At 26.6% G+C, this 25,653-nt stretch overlaps 1 protein-coding gene across 12 annotated transcripts; it reads left to right on the plus strand.

The window, feature by feature from the left end:
* On the plus strand, nt 1-24,918 carry LOC107455391 (heterogeneous nuclear ribonucleoprotein K). 12 transcript variants are annotated; one of them, XM_043047352.3, is made up of 14 exons: nt 1-195; nt 854-932; nt 1,010-1,131; nt 3,616-3,672; nt 5,423-5,466; nt 10,693-10,765; nt 10,851-10,964; nt 12,492-12,620; nt 12,698-12,828; nt 13,167-13,424; nt 14,278-14,509; nt 23,268-23,345; nt 23,439-23,608; nt 24,736-24,918. In XM_043047352.3, the coding sequence occupies exons 2-14, from the start codon at nt 920-922 to the stop codon at nt 24,758-24,760; spliced, it is 1,446 nt and encodes a 481-aa protein (XP_042903286.1). In that variant the 5' UTR covers nt 1-195; nt 854-919; the 3' UTR covers nt 24,761-24,918. The 12 variants fall into 12 exon arrangements, with proteins under 12 accessions (XP_042903286.1, XP_071034710.1, XP_042903288.1 ...); XM_043047351.3 differs by having other exon boundaries at nt 49-195; nt 1,007-1,131; XM_071178602.2 differs by having other exon boundaries at nt 83-359; nt 1,007-1,131.
* The last annotated feature ends 735 nt before the right edge of the window (nt 24,919-25,653 follow it).

A 25,653-nucleotide genomic window follows, 5' to 3' on the forward strand; every position in this document is an offset into this window, starting at 1 on the left:
GAATAGGACCTTTCTTTTTTTGTGATATGGGAATCGTAATCGAAGTTCAATCTAATCATAAATTATTTTTTTATTATTCTTTGCATTTCACAGACAATTATAAAGATAAACGCCGGAAAATTTACTGTTGAATTTTTTAGGCTTTAGTTGTAAAGTAGAAATAAAACTGAGTATATCTTATTTGATAAGATTTAAGTAAGTACCTACTTGTAAATATCTTGCTTTTATGAGAAGTATTTTTATGTTTTCTTGATGTAGCATATTATCGGTGTTCTTTTTCACGATTTCCTAAGTGAACTACAAACTGTTCCGAATGCTTTAATTTTCTAATGTTATTTAATGTTTGAATATATTTTTTAGTAAGTATGAGTAGATACTTTAAAATATAAACAGTATAATTAATTAATGAACATTTTGTAGCTTCCAGCTGTGCCGACATTTTGAAAATGGCGATTTGAGTTCTTGATTATAGTTTCTCTTAAGACCACTTTTTTAATTTACCTCGTACGTAACAATCTTAGTTTGCAGGTTTAGTTTTGTAAAAAAAGCTTTTGGTACACAAAATGAAATATAAGCATATCTTAGATTCTTTCCTCGAAGTACCTACCTAAAAATGTCTCTTTTAAATTTATATGTCGAATTAATCTTATTTATAAAAAATTTTGATTACTGTTTAAAATTTTTTTTAAAAATCTCATTTACTGAATATATAGTCAGCTTTATAAATCACTTTTTTTGCATGCCTTCACATTTTAATTATCATTATTAAAATGTTTAAAGATTGGATTTAATGTTCTTTTAACATAGATTTTATATTCTCCAAACATATTAATATTTGAATTATTTTTTTCAGGTGAAGATTTACTGTGTCACTTTTTTTTTACCTTTCCCATTCCATTAGAATTTTATTTTTATTAGGATGACTGATATTGGTGAGTAACTGAATTTTTCTTTAAAGTGTGTTTTATAGTATTTGGTTCTTTTCTTAATTGATTCTTTGTCTTAGTAGGTCCTTACAAAACATCAATTAAGCGTGAAGCATCTCAAGACATGGGTGATAGTGAAGGTCCACCTAAACGTCCTAGGAGCGGTGGTCGTGCAGTTGACGTTCGATTTTTAGTACAAAGTAAAGTAAGTGTATTCGTAGTTCTTGTTTTTAATCAATTGTCAGATAGTTATATTGTTTATACTATTTTGAATACTGTAAAGCTTGTATAATTTCAGAAGGTAAAATTTTTTTCCAACTTTCATTAAAATTTACCTAATTTGAAAGTTTTCTTAAAAAGTTTTCCAAAAGATTTCCTTGTTCATTTATTTATTAATACTTATTTTCTACACTATTACTTGCTTCAATTGTTAATTCCTCTAGTTTAGTTATTTATATTCAAAATTTTTAAGTTATTTGTATCATAGAGCGTTAATATTCTCCAATAGGCTATGAACTTTTCTACCAATAGTGCTTAATATCTGACAGGGTGACTTTTACCTGGGCATTGCACTTTAAGCTGCAATGTTTAAATATTGAATCATAATTTGATCAATTGTGAATGCCTGGACTATGAAAATAAATTTTAACTAGCATTTGTTCTCTAAACTCTTAAAGTAGTTCTATGTGTATGAATTTATTTATTTCGAATTTTAAATGTTATGCTGTTCATTAAAAAAAAAGTTCTGATGATCTGCTACCGGATTATTGGGAGTTCGTAGTAGTTGAAAATGAAATGTTTAAATCAGGGTTGGGTTTTTGACGTCAAAAAGTGGTTTTTGACATGACAAGGGTATAATACTGGTTTAAACCGTCAAAAACCCGTCAAAAATGTCAAAAACTGAAGTTTGCCAAGAAAATATATAAACTTCAAAACTACCAACAGTTGCCATGCATTATATTAAAATTTAATTATACTATAGGTAATCAGCAGGTTTTAAAATATTGTTTAATTAAAATTAAGGTAAAATAACAGATTTAAAATCTCAGAAATTTATATTCAAATGCATGTTCAGAAAAATTTTTGCACAAAAATTGTTTAAATATTTATATTTAAAAATTTTTTTTTTCTTTTTGATACTTAAGAAAATTAAAAGTTTATTACTATACATTTTTGACATATAAGGAACATATAACTAATATTTATAAGGAACTTACAAGTTATGTTGTATAAATACAAACTTGATATAAGATACAAGTGTATAAAATTTTTTTTTAATGTTATACCGAATATCTTTATTATCCAGTATGTTAATTTGAATTTAAAAGTAGTTATTTTTATGAATAATGATAAATATAATTCATATTGTTTATTATATTTATTTACAATTATTACACTTATCATTTTAAAACTATTTTTATCTCTTAATTTTTTTTTCCTCCACTTGTATTAAGAATACAAATAATGCATATCTTGAAAGCAAGAAGTAATTATTCAACAGCTGAATATTTAGATATTCAACAAAGCTATATCATATTCAGCAAAATGAAATTCACAAGTATTTGGATAAACTAAATTTTCAGCATAGTAAATGAATAGGCTGAATATACTGTAAATCGACACTAACTACTCTGTGTATTTAACAGAAAGCACTTAAATTTGTATTGTCTTATGTTAAAAAGATTATTAAGAAGATTTAAAAGAATATTAAAAAGACTTTTCTTTAAAAGAAGATGTCTAATGTACAAAACTGCTATTGTTTATCTTTAAAAATGTCTAATTTTTAGTATAATCTATACTATACACTAAATTTGGTTATAAATAAATTTTTTAATAATATCACTGCAGATTTTCAATAACACATGAAAATGAATACATAATATTACAAAAGATAGGAGTTTTCAAAAGTACAAGATTTTGGTTACTATTCAAAATATAAGTGTTTCTTCAAAATTTTAAATTTATTTTTTCTAGAACATATTTAGAAACACTATCCTTTAAAAAATATATAAATTTTATGTATTAATTAAATTTCACATATGAATATAGGTTTTTGACATTTTTGACAGTGAGGTTTTTGACGTGACGGTTTAAACCATGGTTTAAACTGTCAAAAACTGTCACATGTCAAAAACCTGCCAACCCTGGTTTAAATATAAAAATTAAAAAAAAAAAAGAAACACATTGAAATGACAATTTGAAAGGAATACTATTTTTTCTTCTAGCTTACCTGAATTTAAGTTGATGACTAGGTTGACAATACATAAATGAGAAAAATTGAAATCCTTTATCAAGATTAGGTTCTCTGTAAAATTCGCCAATTCCTGTTATCGGAATAGTTGGTCTTTACACCCGATGTAACATTAAGAAAGAAAAAAAACTAGTTACAATTTCAAAAAATATATGTATATAAGCTTATACATGATTCTTTCACCCATTGTGCAACTGTTACTATATCAAGTTTTCTTAAATTCCCGCTTTTTGTTATGAAAAAGCTCCACATGTAATTTAGATAGCCATCATTGTAATATTTTAGTGTGTGCCAAGTTGCACTAAACTGTTCAATTCTTAATGGATTTGAAATGCCTGAATGAATGTTCTTTCATTTTTGCTTAATTAGTGTTCTGCTTAATGTGAAGAAACTGTTTTCAATTCTATTAATTGAAACAAGCGTTTATTTTTATTTTAGAATGCTGGTGCAATTATTGGAAAAAGTGGTTCAAACATAAATAGGTTAAGGACTGATGTGAGTAAAATTAGATTGGTTAATGTATCATAATAGTTGATAGTTAAGATTTGTTTATCTGAAAAATCCCTGTTTAAATACTTTATTATTTTTCAGATTATTTCTTTAATATTGGAATCTATTTCACATTAAAATGTAGTTAGAATAATACATTAAAAATTAAGTACCTGTCAGAAGTGACTTATGATTCAAAAAGTTTAAAAATTCAGGCACAGTGAATTATATGAATTTTACCTTGTCGGGCCATTCTGAGATCTTATATTACTGGAAACACTTATCACATGGTTATAATAGGCCTGTAAACTTCAATGGTGGCTTGTAACACCCATAATTTTTTTTTTTTTTAAAAAGTAGATACTATAAAATTTACATTACTTGGAAGAGTTATTTTAAAACAAAATCTTAAATATACATTTATTATTACAAGAGAGTTAAAGAAAAAACACTATTTTTTTAAAATAATTTAAGTAAAAAGTTTTATTAATTTTATTGTTCATATTTTTTAAAAAAATTTAATAGTTTATGTAAACTCAAAGGCCTTTGGTGTAGAAATTTGGAAATAAAACTGAATAATGATATAAATAACAGATTTCTTTTAATAATTGTTTTAATGTATATCTGTAATTTTTAAGAGGCATAAGTTTATATACTTTTTTTTTATAGCCCAAATTTAAATGGTACTTAAATTTTATAATGATGGAAGCTATGTTTCAAAGAATAAAGGATACTAACTTTTGGTTAAATTCCATCAAAAAAAAATTTTTTTTTTTGGCATTATAGTCATAGAATATTTTATTTTAAACCAACGATAGTTCTTAACAAAAAGTTGTAGTTGAAAAGGCACTTCAAAATTACTAATTCTAAATAATTTGATAGAGGGATTTTTGAATAAATAAAATAAAATGAGCATTTTGAGAAAATTATTCTATGCATAATTCATATATATATATATATATATATATATATATATATATATATATATATATATGAATTATGCATAGAATAGAATATATATATATACATAGAATATATATATATATATATATATTTGTTAAAAGTACGTACTATTTCTATATCTTTTAAAGTTCAGTTATAAATGATAAGGTAGTTCAAGATCTTATTTTATTTTGAACCGTTTGGGAGCTACTTTGAATTATTGCTCAATATTTGAAATTTTAAAGTAAGATAGTACAAATCGTTTGTAAATTTTATAAAAAATTAGCATAATACCATAATTGTCAACTGTTGAGTATAATATGAACAAATTGTTAGATTTTCACTTATCAATTTTTTATAACTTTTGTTTGGGGGCATTAAATATTTTTTATAAATCTGTACAGCTTTTTGATGGACTAATATAATATATTTGCTTAGTTTACAGATTTGAAAACATAAGTTTGTCCATGTGGGCTTATTTCTTTAGGAAATTTAGTAATAAAAAATATTGCTAATTACCTCAATATTTGTCACTCATTATGCTGTATAGATTAATTCTAGATATGTTTTTCCTGTGAATTATTTGGGCTAATGAATTAACCTTTCTTTCCCTTATATGCCCTGTCCTCAACATGGTTCACCCTTTGCCCTGCCTGTGCTGATGACATTTTATCTTACTTGAAAATTTATTGCCACCTAAAAATATGGAATTCTGATCTTATATGGATATCTGCATTTCGAACATGACTAATCATGTTCTGTATTCTCCACAATTTTGAATGCCCTTGCGGAAATGGGTCCCTCACCCCTGAAGTTCTCAGCAAGTGTTACAGTTCCCGACTGCCCTGGCCCAGAACGGTATGCTCTTGTGACTTTGCCCCTTTTACATTTTTACTTTTCTATACTTTTATGATTTTCAAAATCTGATATTTAGCGACAGTTATTTCATGCTTTGCTTTGTAAAAAAAAAAAATTTCTTTGCACAAGGTCTTGCTTTTAAAAGAATAAAAAGATTTTTTTTTTGTTTAAGTCGTAATACAAGACATTTTTGCAATTATAGGTTATACAAACAAGTTTAGAAATAATTTGTCTTGAATTAAAATAATTATTTTTTTCGGTAATTAAAAGTTTAAATACAGTGGAGAAATTTAACTAAGATATGTCTTAATTTTTTATTTGAAATAACTGTTATGAGCTAAAAAATTTCTCTAAAGAAAATGAAGCAACAAAGAATTATAAGGCAAATTATTGTATTTTTGTTCCACCTGGCCTGTTTTGTACGCCTTTACTTTTTTATAATGAAATACATATTTAAATGCATTTATTTTAAAATATGCATTAACATAAACAAGGTGCAACCTTATTTGAAGCTGGAGTTAAAAACATCTTTTTACATACTCCTTTAGTTTATCATTTCTTAAAGCAATATATTCATTATTATGAGATTAATTTTCAGGTTTCCACATTTACTTTTAACACATCTGATTTTTTCGATATACTTTAATATCGCTAATGTTTTCTTAAAGCTATGGTTCAATTGTCATTCAAGGTATTTTTTCATAATATCGATTTTTTTTTTTTGTTGGAATAAAATTTGTTTGAAAAAAAAGCTATTTTATTATGCTACATTAATTTGAAATGTCTAATGTTGATAAAGTGAAAAGAATGTGTGAGATAATAAAAATTAAAAAATATTTTTGCTTTGTATATAACTTTTTGTAATTATAGGGAATCAATGAAAGGTGTGCAGAAAAACCAGAATACATGAGTAACTTATCAGATTTTCATGTTCTTATATGCAATCATTGTCATTCAATGGTTAGGCCTCAAATGTACTAATTAATACAAGTAATTTTAGAAATTATGAAATCTTAAATTCATTTTCTTAAGTGGAATTCTCTTTTTTACGAATTCCTATTTTTGTCCTTATTAATGTGGGCAGGGTTGCCACAGGCGACTAAAATGCAACTATTTTCAGCATGAGGTGACTATGGCAAATTTTTTTTTTTTCTGCCTGAGAAGGCTAAAAAAGAAAAAGCCAAAGAACTATTTTCTGGCAAAGAGAGTATTGGGAGACTTTTCTGTACTACCGGCAATGTTTTTCTAGCATAAATTTGGTTGAAAACCTGTGGCCCACAGGAGATTCTAAACATTCATTTTTTTTTTTTTTTTTTTTTTTTGTTTAAAAAATAAACATTTTGAATTGCAAATTTCAGTCATCACTTTCTTAATTTGCTCAATTTGCACAGATTCCATTACAAGTCTATTTTGTTTCTCAATCATCTTTTCAACGGTTATTGCTACAAAATTCTGCTAGCTTTAAAAAACTAAACAAAAAACAAATTTATTACGATGGGTGAATTTTGAATTTGAGTAATCACCATTTCACAGTTTATATATATATATATATATATATATATATTTGCTATATATATATATATATATATATATATATATATATTGTTTATATATATATATATTTGCTAAGTCAATTATTGACAAAAGGGAAATTTGTTTTAGAAAAAAGTATGTTCTTTTTTTAATGAAAGTGTTTTTTCAATAAGTTCTAGTAATTAAAAGTATATAATTTTCTGCAAATATACAAATTTTTTTGATACAAAAATTTTGTGCTAGATCACTAACGTTTATATAAAAATTATATTGGCCACCAACTTGACTAAATGAATCATGGTATATGACAAGTCATTTAATGAAATTTTAGTCATATTTTTGTTCGTATTTAGGCAACTATTTTCATGCATTTTGGCTACTAAAAGCAACTATTTTGTTCATTTTTTTTCTGGCAACCCTGTATGGGGAATAATTATAATCAGGAAAACATGGGGTCCTAACAAGAGAATGGTTACAACATAGAATATCTTATCCTTGGTTTTACTCCTTTTTTTCATCTCACCAAAATCATTGAAAATTAAAGAAATTAAGGAGAAAAAAAGTTGAAAAATAAAAAAAAAATCAACCCCAGCTTAAATTCAGGCCATTTTGTGACCCCTTAACAAAGTTCAAATTTTAAAAAATGCCCCCTTCACAAAATTTGAATTTGTAAAAACACTCCCTTTTCATAAAGACTGCTTCTTCGCAAGGTTTCGCTTTATAAAATTGATCACACTTGGTGGATTCTTGGAACTTAATAAATTTCGGCTTGAACTGAACCTGTGGTTAAACATCAGAAAAAAAGCAAATTAAAAAGTTAAGTGTCGCAAATCATGCTCACTCGATTTTTAACGAACAGATTTTGTATTTGTGTGGATCTTTGCAGTTTGATTTCTATTCCATGACATGTTAAAGCTTGTGTTAGGATAGTTGTAGTTTTTGATTTCTATTCCATGACATGTTAAAGCTTATGTTAGGATAGTTATAGTTTTTGATTTCAATTCATCAAACAAAATAATAGAACGAGTGAAAGGTTAAGAGTTAGCAGAAGAGCTTTTTCCTACAATGTTCACTTTACTTTTGTCAAAAAAATTTTGATGTAAGTATGTGCTATCTTGTAAACAACTAATTACTCCAACTAATAACCATTTATAAAGACAAAGGCATTGTAAGAAATGTAAACCTTTTACTTTATCAAATTACTGCTTATCCCCCCTTTTTTTTTGAAATATTGATATTAAACATAAAATGTAGTAATTGCTAAAACTGGATGCTTTAAGAAATTTTCACAAAAATTTCTACTTTTCACATTAATGGGTCTAAGATAATAAAACCTGAGGCAACCCATGATAAAATTAACATTTAAACATTTTTTCTTACATTCTAAAATTATTTTTATTACTTTCATTGAAACATTTTTTGAAATGTAAGATACATAAATTCTTACATTTTTGACTAATCAAATGATTTGACATTAGAAAGCAAATTGAACAGGTCATATGTATTTAAATTCCAAATTATAAAGTATTCTTCAAGTTTTGTAGCTCACTAAAATAAAAAATAAATATTTGAGGCACTTTTAAAAGATAAGTTATTTATTATTGAACATTTTTGAAAATTTTAGATTTTTTCTAAAAACTAATAAGTATTGTAGAGAAATAGATTTTGTTTATAATTGATTTTAAAATGTATTAAAGAAGAAAAAAAATAAGTAATATAAAAAGTTAAGAACAGAGTAAAAAAAATTTAATGAGTAGATTTTACATTATGAAATATTAGATATATATATATATACTATGAAAGTAAAACTGAAATAAATTTTATCAGGCATAAATGTTCATAACTGTTGCTTTTTACGCTTATGTGAATCTGGTAATTGGGTCGATACAATGTTTTGAATATAAAAATCTTAAGTTAGTAACTTTCATTAAAAATCAAATTAAAAAAGAAAACCCTTCTAATATTGATTTCTTTAATTTATAACTGAAAAATTAAACAATACTTCTAACAATTAATTTTAACAAGTAAGCAATATCTTGTCTTTATCTTTATTGATGTGGTATTTTAAATGTGGACTAAATGAGCTTTGACATGTGAAATAGCATGTTATGACATTTGTTCAGACTTCAAATTTTTTAAAACATTCAGTTATTTGGCACTTTGATTTAGAACAAAGTATATTCAAGAAGGGTGTTTATGTAAATTTTTTTGAACATTAAAAGTGATTGTTGATTGGTAATGATTCATCTGTAAGAAGAGTGAATACAATTGTGCTGTATAATTTGTAACTAGCATAGGTATGAATAGCTTAGTTTTATTCATAATTATTGTGCTATTATTACTATGTGCCATAATTGAAAATCACGTACATAATATTTTTTTTATGGAATTCATGAAATATAAAACTACTATAACAGACATTTGCTGACATAATAGATGTCATCAAATGTCGGACCACTTAATGATGTAGCATTAAAAAGGCAAACTTTCTTGTTCATTTGTGGTGGCACGATAGATGTGATATACAAAATAACTGCACTACTTCCCTTTATAATGACTGCCAATTTCTAATTTCATATTGATGATTGTTTCCAACATCCCTGGTCCATATGGGTTTTGGATAATAAATCACTCTGATGTATATGGGCTAATTCTGCGGTGATTGATGCAATTTCTAAATGTTTTATTTAGAATAAAAATATAGAATGTGACTGATATTACTTAGAAAAGACATGGAATGAAATAGGGGTGCACAACCTATTTGAGTGAAGGGCCACTTGCACAGCAGGTAGATTAGCGAAGGACTGCACCCATATTTAGTCATGTTAGCTGCAAATATAATTATTTTTTTATGTAAACATTGTTTTAAGCACTAAAATTTTATATCAGTAAATTTAATAACATATTTGTAGAAAATTAATTACTTTTAATTATTTACATTTATTTAAAAATAAATTTTTTTTTTTGTAGTTTAATTTATTAAAATATATAAATATATATGTTAAAAATATAGAGAAAGCAAGGGAAAAAAGATGTCGATTTCCCAAAAGAGAAGGAAAAAAACTTATGTCTTTAAAAACATTCACAAATTTATAATATTTTTTTAAAAAAATTGGAAAATAAATTTAGGAAAAGGTGTAATCCATTATAGTACAAAATAAGATTCAATATTTAGTATTTTTCAGATATTTCTCTTGAATTATTAGAGCTTTTAGGAATTTTAAACATTTTCTTTTTAGTTTTTTCCTAAAGAAATCACCTAACCTGAAAAAAATTTAAAACAAAAGAAATTATAAACAGTAAATAAACTTAGTTGTACTGTAAAGTTGTAACATAGCTGTCAATTTTCCAGGAAACTGTCTTTATTTTAAGTGATATTTTTCTTTTGTTTCCTAAATTTTTAAATTTTATTCAGAATGACTTTAACCAACATTATTATTGAATAAATTGAATCGATTCATAAATGAATGGCAACATAGGTGTCTATCATATGAAGGTTCTGGCAAAATATAAAAATATTTCTGTTAACAATCTATTTTTCAAATCTTAATTGGATAACTCTTGGAAAAATATTGTTAGAAAGGCAAAAGTTGGCAGGTATAACATAGGTCTGTTGAAAATAGTAATTGGAATATTAGTTATTTCGTTACGTTTGTGACAAACATAAAATTTCTATTTTTTGTTTTAATCTAGGATATTGGCTATTGTTGCTGATATTGAAACATTAGGAGACATTTTACTTGATGTATTGCCTAAACTGGAAGATGTGAGTATTTTTTATCTCATGAACTTATTTTTAATACGTTATATTTTTTGAAAACTTTGTTTTAAATGAAAATTAATTTTTCCAGTATGCTCATAACCGTTCTATGGAATTCGATTGTGAGTTGCGTATGTTGTTGCATCAAAGTCATGCTGGGTGCTTGATTGGCAAAGGTGGATCTAGAATTAAAGAATTAAGAGAGGTACATTTTTGAAACAATGTTTTGTGTGTATTATTTTTCTGTTCCAATTAATTTTTAGTAAAGCTTTAAGTATATGGGCTTGAAGTAATCTTATTTCTTAGTTTCAAAGGCATGCTTGTTTATATTGATTTTTTTATTTATTTCCAATGTGCTCAGATTAAACTAAAATTACAGCAAAAAAATAGTACAAATAAAAGAAAACAATATGTACAAAGTAAACAATATGCTAACATTCGCTAGGAGTAAGGTGGTTTTGCTATTGTTTCTGAAGCTGCAACAACCGCATATGAAAGTAGAAGATTTGAGAGATGCACTGCCAAATTTCTTTTTTAGATCATTTTTCTTCAACTTTCTATTTTTATGAAATCTAAAGAGACAAAGATGTTTCATATCGCCTGGCTTAAATAGCAAAGCTAGTAACTAGCAAAGATAAAACAGCAATATAAGAACGTTGCCCTAAATACAAAAAAATGTTTTTTTTTTACAGCCCTTATAAAGTATACTATATAAATCCTTACATAAACAAAACTCCATTATCTGCCAGACAAATCTTCATAGTACAGTAGGGAACCGATTATCCGGAACGATCGGGACCATCGCTATTCCGGATAACAGATTTTTCCTGTTTTCTGAATCACTACAAAAAGCCGTTTTTTTTTTTTATTGTTATAAACCCAACTAAAAAAAAATATTAGGAAATAATCTTAAAAAGAAGAAAAAACGATGAAATAATACAGTAATGATTATTTCTAAAATGATGGTATGGTAAACATCTTTCAAAAAAGAAAAAAAAATTGTAAAATCTTATGAGGAAAAATTTTTTTTTTTAAAAAAATGGTGGGAAAATTCATCGGATTTCGTTCCGGTTTTTTGGTATTCCGGTTTTCTGATTTCCGGATAACGGGTTCTGTACTGTACTATCAAAAATTTTGACAGTGTTTGTGATCTTTTCCTGTGGCTCTACTGCTACAAAGAGAGTAAAGCTGAGTCTTTAACAAACCCTTACAAAAAAGTTGAACAGTGATAAATCCAATGAGCATAGGTGTCGCATAAAAGGTACATATTTTTTTTTGAAAATTTCCTAATAGGTAATTGTGGATTGTGTCTCATCCTTGTTCCTGATGACACCTCTAACACCACTTGTTCTGATGTAGCAAATTCTGACTCAAATTTTTTTTTATTACTGAAACCTTGCTTAGCAAAGAATAGTATCTATAACTAGCTCTATAAAAATGCCGAAATGTCTTAGGGGTTCTTAGTTCTATCTAAATTTAAACAAAATTTCTCTTTGATGTCAAATTAATATTCCAGGATATCTTAAAAAAATATAATTATGAATGAAAAAAATCAACATAATGTACCTTAACTTTATCTCTGTGGTAAAAAACATTTATGTGCTCTTCTGTATAATAAAATGTTTAAAATTATGTAACTCGCTACATGTTAAACTTCTAGTAGTTAAAACTAAAATAAAGGTGTATGTAAAGTTAGTAGTTATAGTGTTAATTTTATCTATTTTGGTTGTAGAAAACTGGTTCTCAGATAAAAATTTTTACTAATTGTTGTCCAAATTCAACTGAAAGAATAGTGCAGATCTCAGGGTATCCAAATGTGGTTGTCAATTGTGTAAAAGAAATATGCCATATAATCAGCTCGGTAAGTATTTTTTGCTATTCTTCCTTTCCTCTTGAACTTTTCATGTTGATTGTACAACAAGATTTTCCTTCTCTTAGGCTCCTATCAAGGGACCTAACAAGCAATATGATCCTCATCATTTCAATCCCATGTTTTGTAATGATTATGGTGGTTATGAAGATTCTGGTTCAAAAGGACGTGGAGGGCGTGGTTCTTTCAGAGGAGGAAGGTTTGTATTAGTACCTTTACTTCACAAGTAGGGATGTCAAAATTATTTATCTGTCTTTGTCAAACTTTCAACCTTTGAATACCAATATATTCAAGAAACTCTTTGAAAATTTAACTTAAGATTTGTTTTTTGAAATGTTATTGGTGACTTTTGCCTAAAAATCACTGTAAAATATATATTATATATGATTTTTTTTCTTCAAATTTTTTTCGTTTCTGTTGCCATCTACAGACCTTAAAGTACTCTGTTGCGTTATTAGTCTCAAAATTGGACAAAAAATTTAGACTAACATTTTGTATTCTGTTGCTGTCATGTGCTAAAATATTTTTTATTTTTAGGAGTTCAAATTTTAATAGACCACCACCTCCAGCCTGGCGTGATGAAGTAGTAGATAATTTTAGTTTTGGGGGTCCTGACAGTGGATCCAACCGTAGCCGTGGTGGATTTGGTGGAGGAAACAGTTATTCTGGCCGAGGGGGAGGACGTGGTATGATGAATCAAAGCCAGGGTGGAGGAAACCGTTGGAATCAAGGATCTAATACCGGTGGAAATTTAGGTGGCTGGGTTACTGACAGTGGCAGTAGCTATGGTAGTAGGTGAGTAAGTTTTTTCAGTTATAAAATAAATTATAAATTAAAGTAATGAGATCTATCTTAATTATTTTTAAGAAAAAAGCAATATTATAAGTTAAATGCTTCTAACCTATTTATTTTGATTGACTGTTGAGCATTCCATATTTTTTTAAAAAATAGGGTTCATTAAAAGAAATAATGCTGCAAATTTAAGCACAGAAAATTTGCTGAAGATGTCAATATTTGTCCTTGTAAATATATAATAATTTAGTTGAAAAATTTTATTAAATCTGCAACTAACAGGAAATTTTTTGATTAAATCCTATTTTTAACATGTAATTAGCAGAAATTTTCAAAATTTTATTTATTTATTTTTTAATTTTTATATAATTTTGACTTTTTTTTATATCCATAGTCCTTAGAAATCCTTAAAAATTAAGTTTTATTTTGGAAAGTAATAGCCCAAAAAAGTATTTATTTAATTTCAGTTCATGGTTTTTAAAAATCCCCAATATCCAGTAATCACTAGTTGATTGGAAAGATTTTTTTGTCTTACAAAATATTAAAAAAAAAAGTTTATTGCAATGAGTGCCTGCATTCACTATAGAGCATTTTGTGGGTCAAGAAAGGTTATGTGTAAGAGGGGCTGCGTACCTGCGGTAGTAAGCATGTCCTCTATATGGTTTTTGCTCTAGTTCTATTGAAATGGTTGAAATTCTAAACAGTTGGCAATGACATTAAAAAAGAAAAGAAAAATACTTATATAAAGTTCAACTTTGTTTTCATAAAAGGTATTTAAGTGGTAATTTTTTTCTTGATATTAATTTTGATAGGATTTATTTTTGGCTCCTCATAAATGAATTCTGTGCTGTTTCAGTGGTCGTATGATGGGATCTGCTAATGGGCAGTCTGGTTACATGGCTCAAGGATCAGCTGAAAAATCTATGGGACCTGGGATGGGTGGTCCTCGAAATCCAATGATGAATAGTGGCATGGGAGGATATCAAGGAAATGGTGGTCCTGGAGCTGCAGGAGCTGCTAATAGGTATATGGGAGGTCCTGCACGGGGACAGCCTAAGCAACAGGGCGGATACAACACAGCTTCCCAAGTAAGTTATTGTTAATTAAAGTAAGTTATTGTTAATTAAAGTAAGTTATTGTTATTTAAGATGCAGTGACCCTCTCAGTTTTGTTACTAATAGTTATTGTTGAAAGCTTTTTATTTTGAAAGTAAGGTGACCAGGTTTTTTTTTATTTTAAAATATTTAGTTTAAAATACTTGTTTTTAACATGTTTAAATTGTTTTTTTTTTCTGAACAATAGATCTTTTTTATAACATTTGTTTTTTTTTTTTTTTTGAATCTCGTATACTTTTAAACTTTTAACTTTTTTTTACACTTGCTACAATTTTTTCCACTGAATTCATCATAAATCAATCTCAAGCCATGCAATTTTTAAGAAATTAAATTCATAGCTATAGATTTTGGTTATAGCTGAGTTAAAGTGACCTTTCTAGATACAGTGTTTGAAGTTGTTAACAATATCTAAAAAGAAAAATGAAAATCAGGCTTTAAGATGCAGGAAATTACTTACACTATTCATTTACATCTACATCAACGTGTTTCTGTCCGGCATCCTATTTACAACAGAAAATAATCCTAAGAATTTTTTATACCCTCTAAAGCAGTGATTTCTAACTGGCGGCCCTAGACGTTTTTTTTTTTTTGCGGGCAATTTTCGTGCGGAAATCTATGGGTTTTAAAATACTTTTCTTTCGTTAAAAACCCCCCCTAATTTCTTCGTTTCTGTGAAATTTAACATACCAACCGTGCAAAGAAATTTATTTTGCAGGTTTTGCATTAAAAAAAATATTTATTATTATTTGTAATTCAATACTTTTGTTTTGTACAACTTGATAAAAATCTGGCTGTAGTATTTAATGTTCCTTTAAACATAAAAGAGTCCTATATAAAATTTTGATAAAGTTGCGGCCTGCCATTTGACTGGTGTTTTTAATTGCGGCCCCCGGCCTCATGTAAATTGGAAACCCCTGCTCTTGAGTTAGCTTCTACCATATTCGTGGTTTGTCCAGTTAGCTCTATTTTTCCTACCTTATTTATAATTGGTCCAATTAGCTTTATTTTTCAACTTAGTTGTCATTATGCAATTATCATTATTTTTATGTGTTGATAAAATCTCCTGGGGAAAATTAAACAGTATATCAAAAAATTTCAATTTATTTTCAAAATCAATTAAAAAATTAAGTTGTTATTATTATTATTAATTGAAAATATATGAAAGCATATTGCAATACTTAGTAATGAATTTGTTTTAAAAATTGTTTTAATTATCAATTTCATACAAGTAGGGTATTTATTCATGGAACATGAGATAATTTTTTTATAATTGTAGTTACCCCTAGTAGTTTTCATTTTAACCTAAAAAGATGCTTATAGTAACTCAGCAATTGAAAATCTTTCATTGCTAATTTTCACTTCTTATATTGCCAACTTGCTAATCTTTGTTTGAAAACCTATTCTATAGACACACAAATTGTTTATCAAATAGCGTTCTTCTTAGGATTAAAAAAAGGGCAGGGTGCTTCCGCACAGAAAAGAGCATTTTGAGTTTTGAAAAGGCTCTCACTTAACACCATAAATATTGATAAAAATGTGTAATATTATGCAATTTAATTTGAGCCTCATAATTTTTTAAATTACCCTCTTATACTATTTTATGTGTATATTTGAAAGAGTAGTTCTTACTCATTATTAAATAGGAGAGAAATTTGTATGCAAAAAAATAAAGGCTTGCTCTGCCTTTATTTTTTTTCAGTTTCTCTGCACAAAAAAAAAAAAAAGAAAAAAGAAATCAATGAGAAGTTTTTCTTTAATTTAAACTGATAATTAGGAAAATATATGCTTTTAAATATGCATTTAATATATCTTCCTCTGCCCCCCCCCCAAAGATTAACTTATAAAAATTTAACCAGTTGAAAATAATCCTAACAAAGTAAATATTTGTAATACTTATCAGAACCTATGAACATTTATAATACAAACATTTTTATGAACTATTAACATTTTTACCAGTATATAATAATTATTTAAACAGTTAATGACTTTTTAAAAAAAATGGAATATGAATAAAAAATCTGTTTTTAAGGGATGGCAGCTTATTTTTACAAAAACGTCGCATTTATAGGGATAAAAGAGCAGGCGTGGCGTCGCAGGCCGCTCTTCTATAGACGCTTAGGGAGAACACTGATAGAGATAGATCATTTATTAATTGATAAATTATATTTATTAATTGATAAATTATGAATTAATTGACTTTGTTTTATGGAACGAAATTTTTTTTATGGAATATTTGTAATATAACTTTTAATAACTTTTTAGTCTTTTATTTGTAAAAAGGTGACACTTATTGTTTTAGTTATGTGATTTAAATATTTAAATTTCTTTGATTTACTTAATCTTAGTTAGTTTTCGTTATGCTTATTTAAAAGTGTTAATTTGTTACTGTTAGATTGACCAGAGTTAAGTCTTTGCTTCAGTTGTGTTAGCTTCATTTGCACATAACCTCATAAAAATGTATAGCTTTACTTATGTTATGTGGTGTATGATTTTTTGTAGTATTTTTTAACTACTTGAAACGCGCAGGAAATCTTTTTTGTTTGAAATTACTACACAGAACTTTTTTGTTAAAGCTACAATTAAGAGTGTTTGTTAATTTTTTTTTTTTTTTTTTTGTGTGTGTGAATTAGTTGATTAGTGAAAAAATTTGTGTAATCAGGATCGGTGTTTAACGGAATATTGTATCAAATTATTTATTTATAAATGTATACCTAATGAATAAAATTAGATGATTTAAAAAAGTCACAAATAGTATTTATTTTCTCAACTTTTGCGTCAGATTAAAATAAAAGTTTGAGTTAAATGGTAATAAATAGATTACAGAAATAATTTATTTCAATGAATAAATTTTACGTACATATATTAAGTTCATTCAATCGCATTTCAATACTGATCAGGAGCAACACAGGTCAATTAAGTTTTGTGCCAAGTTTCATCTAAATGAAAAATTCTATTTAAAATTTAAGGGAAAAATTATAATTAAAATTTACTGTTTCTAGTTTATCTTTAAAAATTATTTTGCAAATATTCATTTTTTTAACAATAAATATAATGTTGCTTAAAGCAATTGGTGGATAGCTATAAAAAGTCAATATTATGAATCTCTACCTATCATCATCTTATTTAGCAAACGAAGAAAATAATTAGTATCATAATTTTGAAGAAAATGCCATACAGGACGTCTTCCTCAGATTTTAATTTAGTTATGTTATATTTTTCCCCCAATGAAGTGTTGATTGTATGGTAAAGAGCTGAATCTTCTAATGGTTTCTCACTTAAAATATCCATTAAATGATGATCTTAATGTTTTTCCCATTCATTTTATGGAAATGAGTTTTTTTTAAAATTCCATTTGCAGTTAGTTAGGTTCTTAATTTCTTTTAATTTTTATTGGTTGTTAATTCTCTTTCATTATGTTTCTGTTTTTATTGCTTATATGGACCCATTCAGTCTGAACAGGAAGTAAACAAATTACTAAAATGCGTTTAGAGCAAGTACAATGTTAGTATACATTGGTGGTATTTTATAATTTGTTTTACTATCGAATTTTCATTAAATGAAGTTTTAGTTTAAATCTTTTAGGGTTTTTTTTTTTTTTAAATTTAATATCTTGAGCTTTATCATTTTAGTTAATTTGGAAGTTTTTTAAAATAACATTAAAAATTGTTTCTGTAAAATTTATGATCTGTAATTTAATATCTTAAACGAATTTTGTATCCGAAACAAATTATAAATTTTAGAATTTAAAACTTGTTTATTCCACTGTCTTTCTCGTACAGTTTCATACGAGTTAAAGACCCATGAAAATCACAAGTTTTGATCAGTTTAATTTTATAAATATTTCTTAAACTTTTCTCTGTGCACAGTCGTCTTTAGGAGATATAAGAAACTATAAATTTAAAAGATTTTGTTTTTTCGCTTTTAATTTTGTTTATTATTTTAGCAGTCATAGATCATTAAATTTGAGTTTTCAGTTTTTTGCTATTTTCAATCCGGTTAATCAGGATTCCCTTGTATTTGATTTTATCTTGTTAATTTCTTTGCAGTGGAACCGCAACCCCAACCCCAGATTCCAGAAGTAGATGGTAGAATTATATGAGATGTCAAATATCTAATCTCCTTTGAAAAGATTTAGTCTACAATGATGTCGACTGTGTGTTTTACAGTGTATAATATCATATTTTAAGACAATTTCTTTGACGTCAGCCCTCTAAACTTGTATTATAATGAATCTTATATTGTGGCGATTGGATTGAAACATCTTCACTTTGTATATCAGTCTTCATTCGTATAGAAGACATGATTGTTAACATCACGCTAAATTTTTAGTCTTGTGATTTAGTTCAAATGAATTTATATTGTTTCTTTCTTATGACTCCATGGGTACCATATTTCATGTACATTTGGTTTTGAAATAAATTATAAGTTCAACATTTTTATTCCATATTTATTACAATTTTATTTGTCACTACAAAAACAATTTTTTTTTTTAATTGAGCAATTTTGTCATAATAAAATATATTAAGTCAGGGTTGCCACTCCACAGGGAGAATCTGGAAAATACAGGGAATTTAAAAATCGCCTAAAATAACAGGCAAAATGCAGGGAATTTTGATTTTTTCTTTACAAACTGGGAAATTACAGGGAATTTGTTTCTTATTTTTGTTTTTTAAAAAATCGCGACCACTCACAACGTAATCTATGGGATATTTAACCATGATATTTTAGCTAAAACTAAACTATTTTATTTACTATAGCATTATTTAAGTATGTTCAGCTGTTTTTCCAGCAATTAAACTAATAAATATAGTTAGCCTAATATAGCTCACACAAGAGCACAGTAATTGTTGTTTCCCCTTAGTATATTGTGTATAATATGTACAGGGAAATCACAGGGATTTTTTTTCCAGATTTGAGTGGCAACCCTGTAAGTAAGCTTGCATTTCATGGTTAATTTTTTCTCTCGATAAAATGTAGACTAGAATAAATGTTAAATTAGTAACAAACCTAATGTACTTAAAGTATCATAAACTTTTTGGCTATGGGATAAGAATCTTCACGCAAGCAGTTGCAATCTGTCTTCAAACAGCAAATATATTTAAAGAAACAAAACAAAAAAATTGTATAATTCGGTTCCTTAAATTTAATTAGTTTCAAGTGTGACTTGAAAATATAGTGTTGTGAAGATTTACATTAACATTTCTCTCCTTGAAATATTGCCTTATCTCAAACTTTTAGAAGTGCAAAGAAATAGAGGTTGACAGGGAAGAGTTGATTTAATAAATATAGGTATATATATATATAAATTTTTGTTTGTTAAAAAATACTTACTAAGGATTTAGTATACTATAAATATGCTTGCTAAAATAAAATCAATAAAATCCTATATATATATATTTACTAACAGGGGTCTGATAAATTTCTAGGAGTTAGTGTGCTGTGAAATGGAGAATAGACCAAACACTACCAAATTTTATTTAAAGCGCCTTTAATATTATTTGTAGACCTCTGTATTTATTTATATATATAGAAATAACTTATAGAATTCAACTAATTTCAATACAAATAAAATTAATCTTTCTTTATAGGGAAAGGGTAATGAGTTGTAGGTGATAAAATTTTCAGATATATTAATTCTAAGGAACTGTACTGATAAGATTTATTCTCAAAAATTATATTTTTGTGTTTAATATGTGCAGGACATGTTTAAATTTAAGTGTAGTTCTCCCTCTGAACAACGTTAAATTTTGTGATAAAATTTTTTTTGTGCATTATCCTTTGTTTAAAATTAAAAAAAAAAAAAAAAAGGGACAAAAGGGCTTGTTTTCTACTGGATGGTAAAAAATTTTCAACTAAGCACAAAAGTCTTTTTTTTTCCTTCCAAATTTTGTGCTGGCATCAAATCAATATCAAGGAAATACAAGAATAAAATTCATTTCATCATTTACGAAACATTTATCATATGCTTGTTTAAAATGCTTATAATTTATTGTAAAGAGTTTTAAAATTTTATTTTTGGGTGGGGGAACACTCAATTACTAGCCTACTAAATATAGTATTATACCTATGTACTTTATTAGGGTGTAGTGGTGAGACTGATACTTGTTTTCATTTTGCAATGTTTTCAAATTAAAAACTAAGACATAAGGCAGTACAAACCTGACAGTCTCTCTTGATTTATCATTAAGTTGATAATGAGACAAATATCTATGCACAATCTATGTTAGTAATCAATGTTCAAAAATTCACCTTTTAATTGTTTATTATAATTCTTGTCTTCATATTTATAATAAATAAAAAAATAAATTGAAGTTATGTTAAAGAATGTAAATTTTTTTTTACCCTTTATTACAAAATTTTTAGCTATTAATATTGTAAATTATTTTAATTCATTAACATGCTGTAAAATTTGACTTAGCAGAAATCTAAGAAGCATACTTAATAACTATCTTCCCATATATTATTTGGAAAACAAATGACCTTATTTAGAACTTTGCATTTTAATTAAGAAAGAAAAATTCTGACTGTCATAAAAGATTTTACAAAATTGATTTTAAAAAAAAAGGAAAAGTGACCAATTAAACGAATATTATTCATATAACTAAATTGTAGGGATAACTACATTCATAATATACTTCAATTACTTGATCGCATCTGATGGGTCCATTTCAGCTCTTATATTGCCATGCAATTGAAAAAATAATGTAAGTGCTTCAAGAAAGATTTTTGGGAAAATGTCTTAACGATTATTTTCTTTTCTAATACTATCAATGCTAAAATAAAATTTAAACTGATAAAAAAAAATGTGCGAAATTTATAAAAATCCCAATTTTGAATTTCTTTTTGTGCAGCATTATATTTAGCCTTGGCTTTTTAAATACAGTAGGGAACCGATTATCCGGAACGATCGGGACCGTCGCTATTCCGGATAACTGATTTTTCCGGTTTTCTGAATCGCTACAAAAAGCCGTTTTTTTATTGTCAAACTCAACTAAAAAAAAACAAACAATAATATTTGGAAATAATCTTAAAAAGAAGATAAAACAATGAATTAATACACTAATGATGATTTCCATAATGATGGTAAGTTAACATCTTTCAAAAAAGAAAGAAAAATCCTGAAATCTTATGAGGAAAAAAAAAATTCTTAAGAAAAATGGCGGGAAAATTTATCGAATTTCGTTCCGGTTTTTTGGTTTTCAGATTTCCGGATAACGGGTTCTGTACTGTACAACACAAATTCAAATACTTGGCTTTCCAAATAGCTCAGCAATCAAAGTTATGAAAACTTTGTTTAACTCACTATATATATTCTTTTAAACTTGTAACTAAATTGAATATTAAAATAATATAGATATAGCTGCCACTTATACTGGATTTTGTTAGTTTCTCCTTTATTCAAAATTTCTGGTGTTAGATTAACTGTGTGAAATTGTCTACAAGTATAGGTTTGATAATTTAACGTAATAAATTTTTTGAGTGATTTTTTTTGTTGTCAATCACAAATAGATAATGTTGCAATTTGCAGTGTAATATTCTTTTACATAGTAATATTCATGTTAACTCTATGAAGTCTGAATGTTTTGCTTTTATTATTCAAGCATTAAAAACACTATTTTAAGAAATTTGTAGTGACAACTTAATAAAAACTATTCATACACTTATAGAGAATAACATTCTTTACTCAAATGTGCATACTAAGAAAATACCTAAGAATTAAAAGTAAGTTTTTAAAATATATCTGCTACTTCTTTAATATATTAAGGCAAAATGGTAGTTAATAAGTACTGATCTTTAAAAATTTACATATCTGGAATATTTCTAAGTGATTTTTAGAAATATTTTAAGCTTTTTCTTTGATTTTAACTGCATAAATTTTTTATTGTTTCTCTATCCAGTTGTCGTGAAAATTAATATGCAGTTAGCAGGTTAATTATGGATGAAAGATGCCTAAGAAATATTAACTTTTGAACTTAATACTGTGGTTGAGTTAAAAATAGGAAGTAAAACAATGGGGTCACTGTATTTTAGAAAATAAGTGTGTAAAGATTTTAAGGACACTCAAATTGTGAATATTTAAATTAATGAACTGTTATACAATAATTGTGTTGTATGTTAAGAAGTAGAAAAAAGAAAACTTGAGATGTGAGATAAATTCAACATAATTCTGGAGGGAAAAAACTTAAAAACTAGTCAAACCTTTACTTTCCTTCGGGTCCTCCTATAACCTTATTTTCATGACTACAATTAATCTTAGAAACTGTAATGTCTCGTTTTCATATCTTGCTCAACTACAAAAGTTAACTTTCATTCTTTTTTCTATTAATGTAATGTTAGTTTCCATTGATATTTAAGGAAATAAACACCCAATTTAAAATTTCTATTTTATTCTCTAAGTGTCTTAACTTGTTGAGTCAAGCATTTCTCATTAAAAAATCAATTTTTTACCTGTTAAATTGATATTTTTTTAGTCAATGATATTTTCAGATTCTTTTCATACTTTTATTAGAGTTAAGTATGGTTACAATGAAAACTTGGGATTCAACTGATAGGAATATAAATGAACTTTATTTACTAAAAGATCCGCCACACGAATTTTTTCCCCATATTAGGTCGCAAAAGTTTTCCCCTTAAGTTTAAATATTCAAAATATTTTGAGTGTCTTTAAAGTTTTGGTATTTGTTATAATATCTTAATGAGAATCACAATACTTACTGCATTTTATACTTAGAATACTGGAGAAATGTTTAATGTTCCCATACCTAACAGTGATGGAACATATTCAGTAACAATGACAGTATCTAATGAAGTAAGTTCAGTTTCAGTAATTTATTTTTTAATATGATCAGAAAGTTTGTGTTTGTCAAAAAAAAAAAAAAAATTTTACACATTTTTAAAAAAGGTTGCAGGAGCTGTAATTGGTAAAGGTGGACAACGAATACGAAGAATAAGAAAAGATTCAGCAGCAATAATTAAGATTGAAGAGGGTCCAGAAGGATCGAAAAAGCGAACCATTACAGTAACTGGTGCTTTGAATCAGTTACAGAGAGCACAATCATTGATAGAAAGGAGGTTTGTGTCTTATATTACAATAGATTTAATTTTCTAAAGTGGTTGATTTCCATTTAGAATTGAATGTTATAAATATAAATGCTGAGACTTGAAATGATGCATTTTGAAAGAACTTGTTCTTTGCATTGTAGATTTATCTACGTAAAATTTGAGCACACCAGTATTATATATACCATACCATAAAGGTGCCCATATTTTATGTTGGCTGCAAATATGGTAGTTTTTATGGAAAGATTAGTCTTCTAAGCATTTTTTTTAATCAATAAACTTTGTAGCATATTTGCAGAAAATTAAATCTGTTTAGTTATTATAATTAATTCAAAAATAAAGAGAATGATACTTTAATTAAAATTTACATTTTTCACTGCTTGAACTTAATATAATTCTAATTGGTTATGAAACGTATCTAACAGAAATTACTCTAACTGAATAAAAAATAAATACAGGATTTGTTCATAAAAATTTATTTTGACGTAATTTTCATGATCAAGGGGAATGTGTATTTTCTTCGTGGTAGAAAAAATTGTTTGTTAATACTTTCGTCAAAATACAATTTGTTTCGCCGAATGCTTGGCACAGGATCAGTATATATATATATATGTTTAAATTACTTGTGTACTGAACAAAATTCTTTTAATTCCACTAATTAAAATATAAAGACATTGCCTTTGGGAAACCACTAGGAAAAATATTTTCTGCATATGGAAAATCAGTAATAGTTGGAGAGGTGATGTTTTCTTCCTTTATTAAATATGTATTTAATATTTTTTTTATAAACATATTTTTTTAAAATATGACAGTCCTCAGGGGGAAAAAACATTTTCATGTATATGCATTTATTATGGAAGGTTTTGTTTTGAAACAGTAATATAGTCAACCCAACCTAACCCTTAAGTGTCATAATTATGCAAGTAGTAATATGTGGGGGGAGGGGCAAATCTCTTCATATCTCTGTTTATAAGACCTACCTAAGTATTTATTCTGTCTTCTTATAATGAATGACTAGTGATTCTTATCTGTCTTGTGCAATTATAATAGATTATTTTGTTTATTTATTGTTTAAAATGTTTTTAGTAAACTAAATACATTTTTCTTGGTTTATTGATTTTTTCCCCCTTCCTTTGTAGCATTCAAGAAAATGGACTCGAGTGATACCTCTACTTATTTAATTGCACTATTTTGTACAAGTCTCCTCATCATCATAATTCAGAAACTATTGTTATCTTCTATGTTTGTTATGTTTGTGAAGTTCAATGAGTTAAGAAATATTTGGTTAACTTTTTGATAAATAAATTAAAGTTAGACCGAAATGTGTTTTGAATAGTTTCATTACAGAACTAGTAATAATTGTGTTTTGCTTAGAAAGTCATTAAATTTCTTGAAAACTGATAAGAATCCAGTCTCTCTCTCTCTTTTTTAAATTATAAAGAAGCCTTAACTTTAAAATAAACAAGTTTGTAAAGTATAGCAACAATCTATTCATCTAAGTTTTTTACATAAATGTTTAATGTTACAAAATGATTTCAAAATTATTTTTTAGGTAATTTTGATCTTTAGAAAGTAATTTCCTATCATTTTATGTAACAATTGTTCTAAACCTTTTTTTGACTTAAAAAATAATAAATGTTAAAATTATATAAAATAATTGTTATGCAAGAAATATTTTTTAATTATGTGGCATTTACTAATTGAATACTTGTGTTAATGTCTTAATAAATTTTTCAATATCTTTTTATAAACTGTTTAAGGCATCTTTATACAGGGTGCGTAGCAAATTCTTTCAACAAAAAATAAGCACCTTTTAAGTACTTTTTAAGCACTATATACATTAACAAAATGCAAAATAATTTTCAAAGATTTTACATGATAAAATAACTAGCTCCAGTTGTAGTTTCTGACAAAGAACTCTTCTTGATTATATTAGCCACTATAAAGAGATAGAGATTTTTTGGTTTGATTTCAGAGGGTGGAAAATGAAACCTGAAATAGAGAATATCTTGCAAAATGCAGCAGATTTGCACACGACAGTGCTAGAATCTCACCAA

The sequence above is a fragment of the Parasteatoda tepidariorum genome, chromosome 6, assembly GCF_982258835.1.
Source record: "Parasteatoda tepidariorum strain Cologne lab strain chromosome 6, Ptep-v5.0, whole genome shotgun sequence".
NCBI classification, from domain to species: Eukaryota; Metazoa; Arthropoda; class Arachnida; order Araneae; family Theridiidae; genus Parasteatoda; species Parasteatoda tepidariorum.

Bases quoted from the DNA above. Each gene is read 5' to 3' on its own strand.
- LOC107455391 (XM_043047351.3), top strand. The intron at 1,132-3,615 runs GTAAGTGTATTC...TTTTTATTTTAG, and splicing joins GATTTTTAGTACAAAGTAAA to AATGCTGGTGCAATTATTGG. The intron at 12,621-12,697 runs GTAAGTATTTTT...TCCTTCTCTTAG, and splicing joins TATGCCATATAATCAGCTCG to GCTCCTATCAAGGGACCTAA.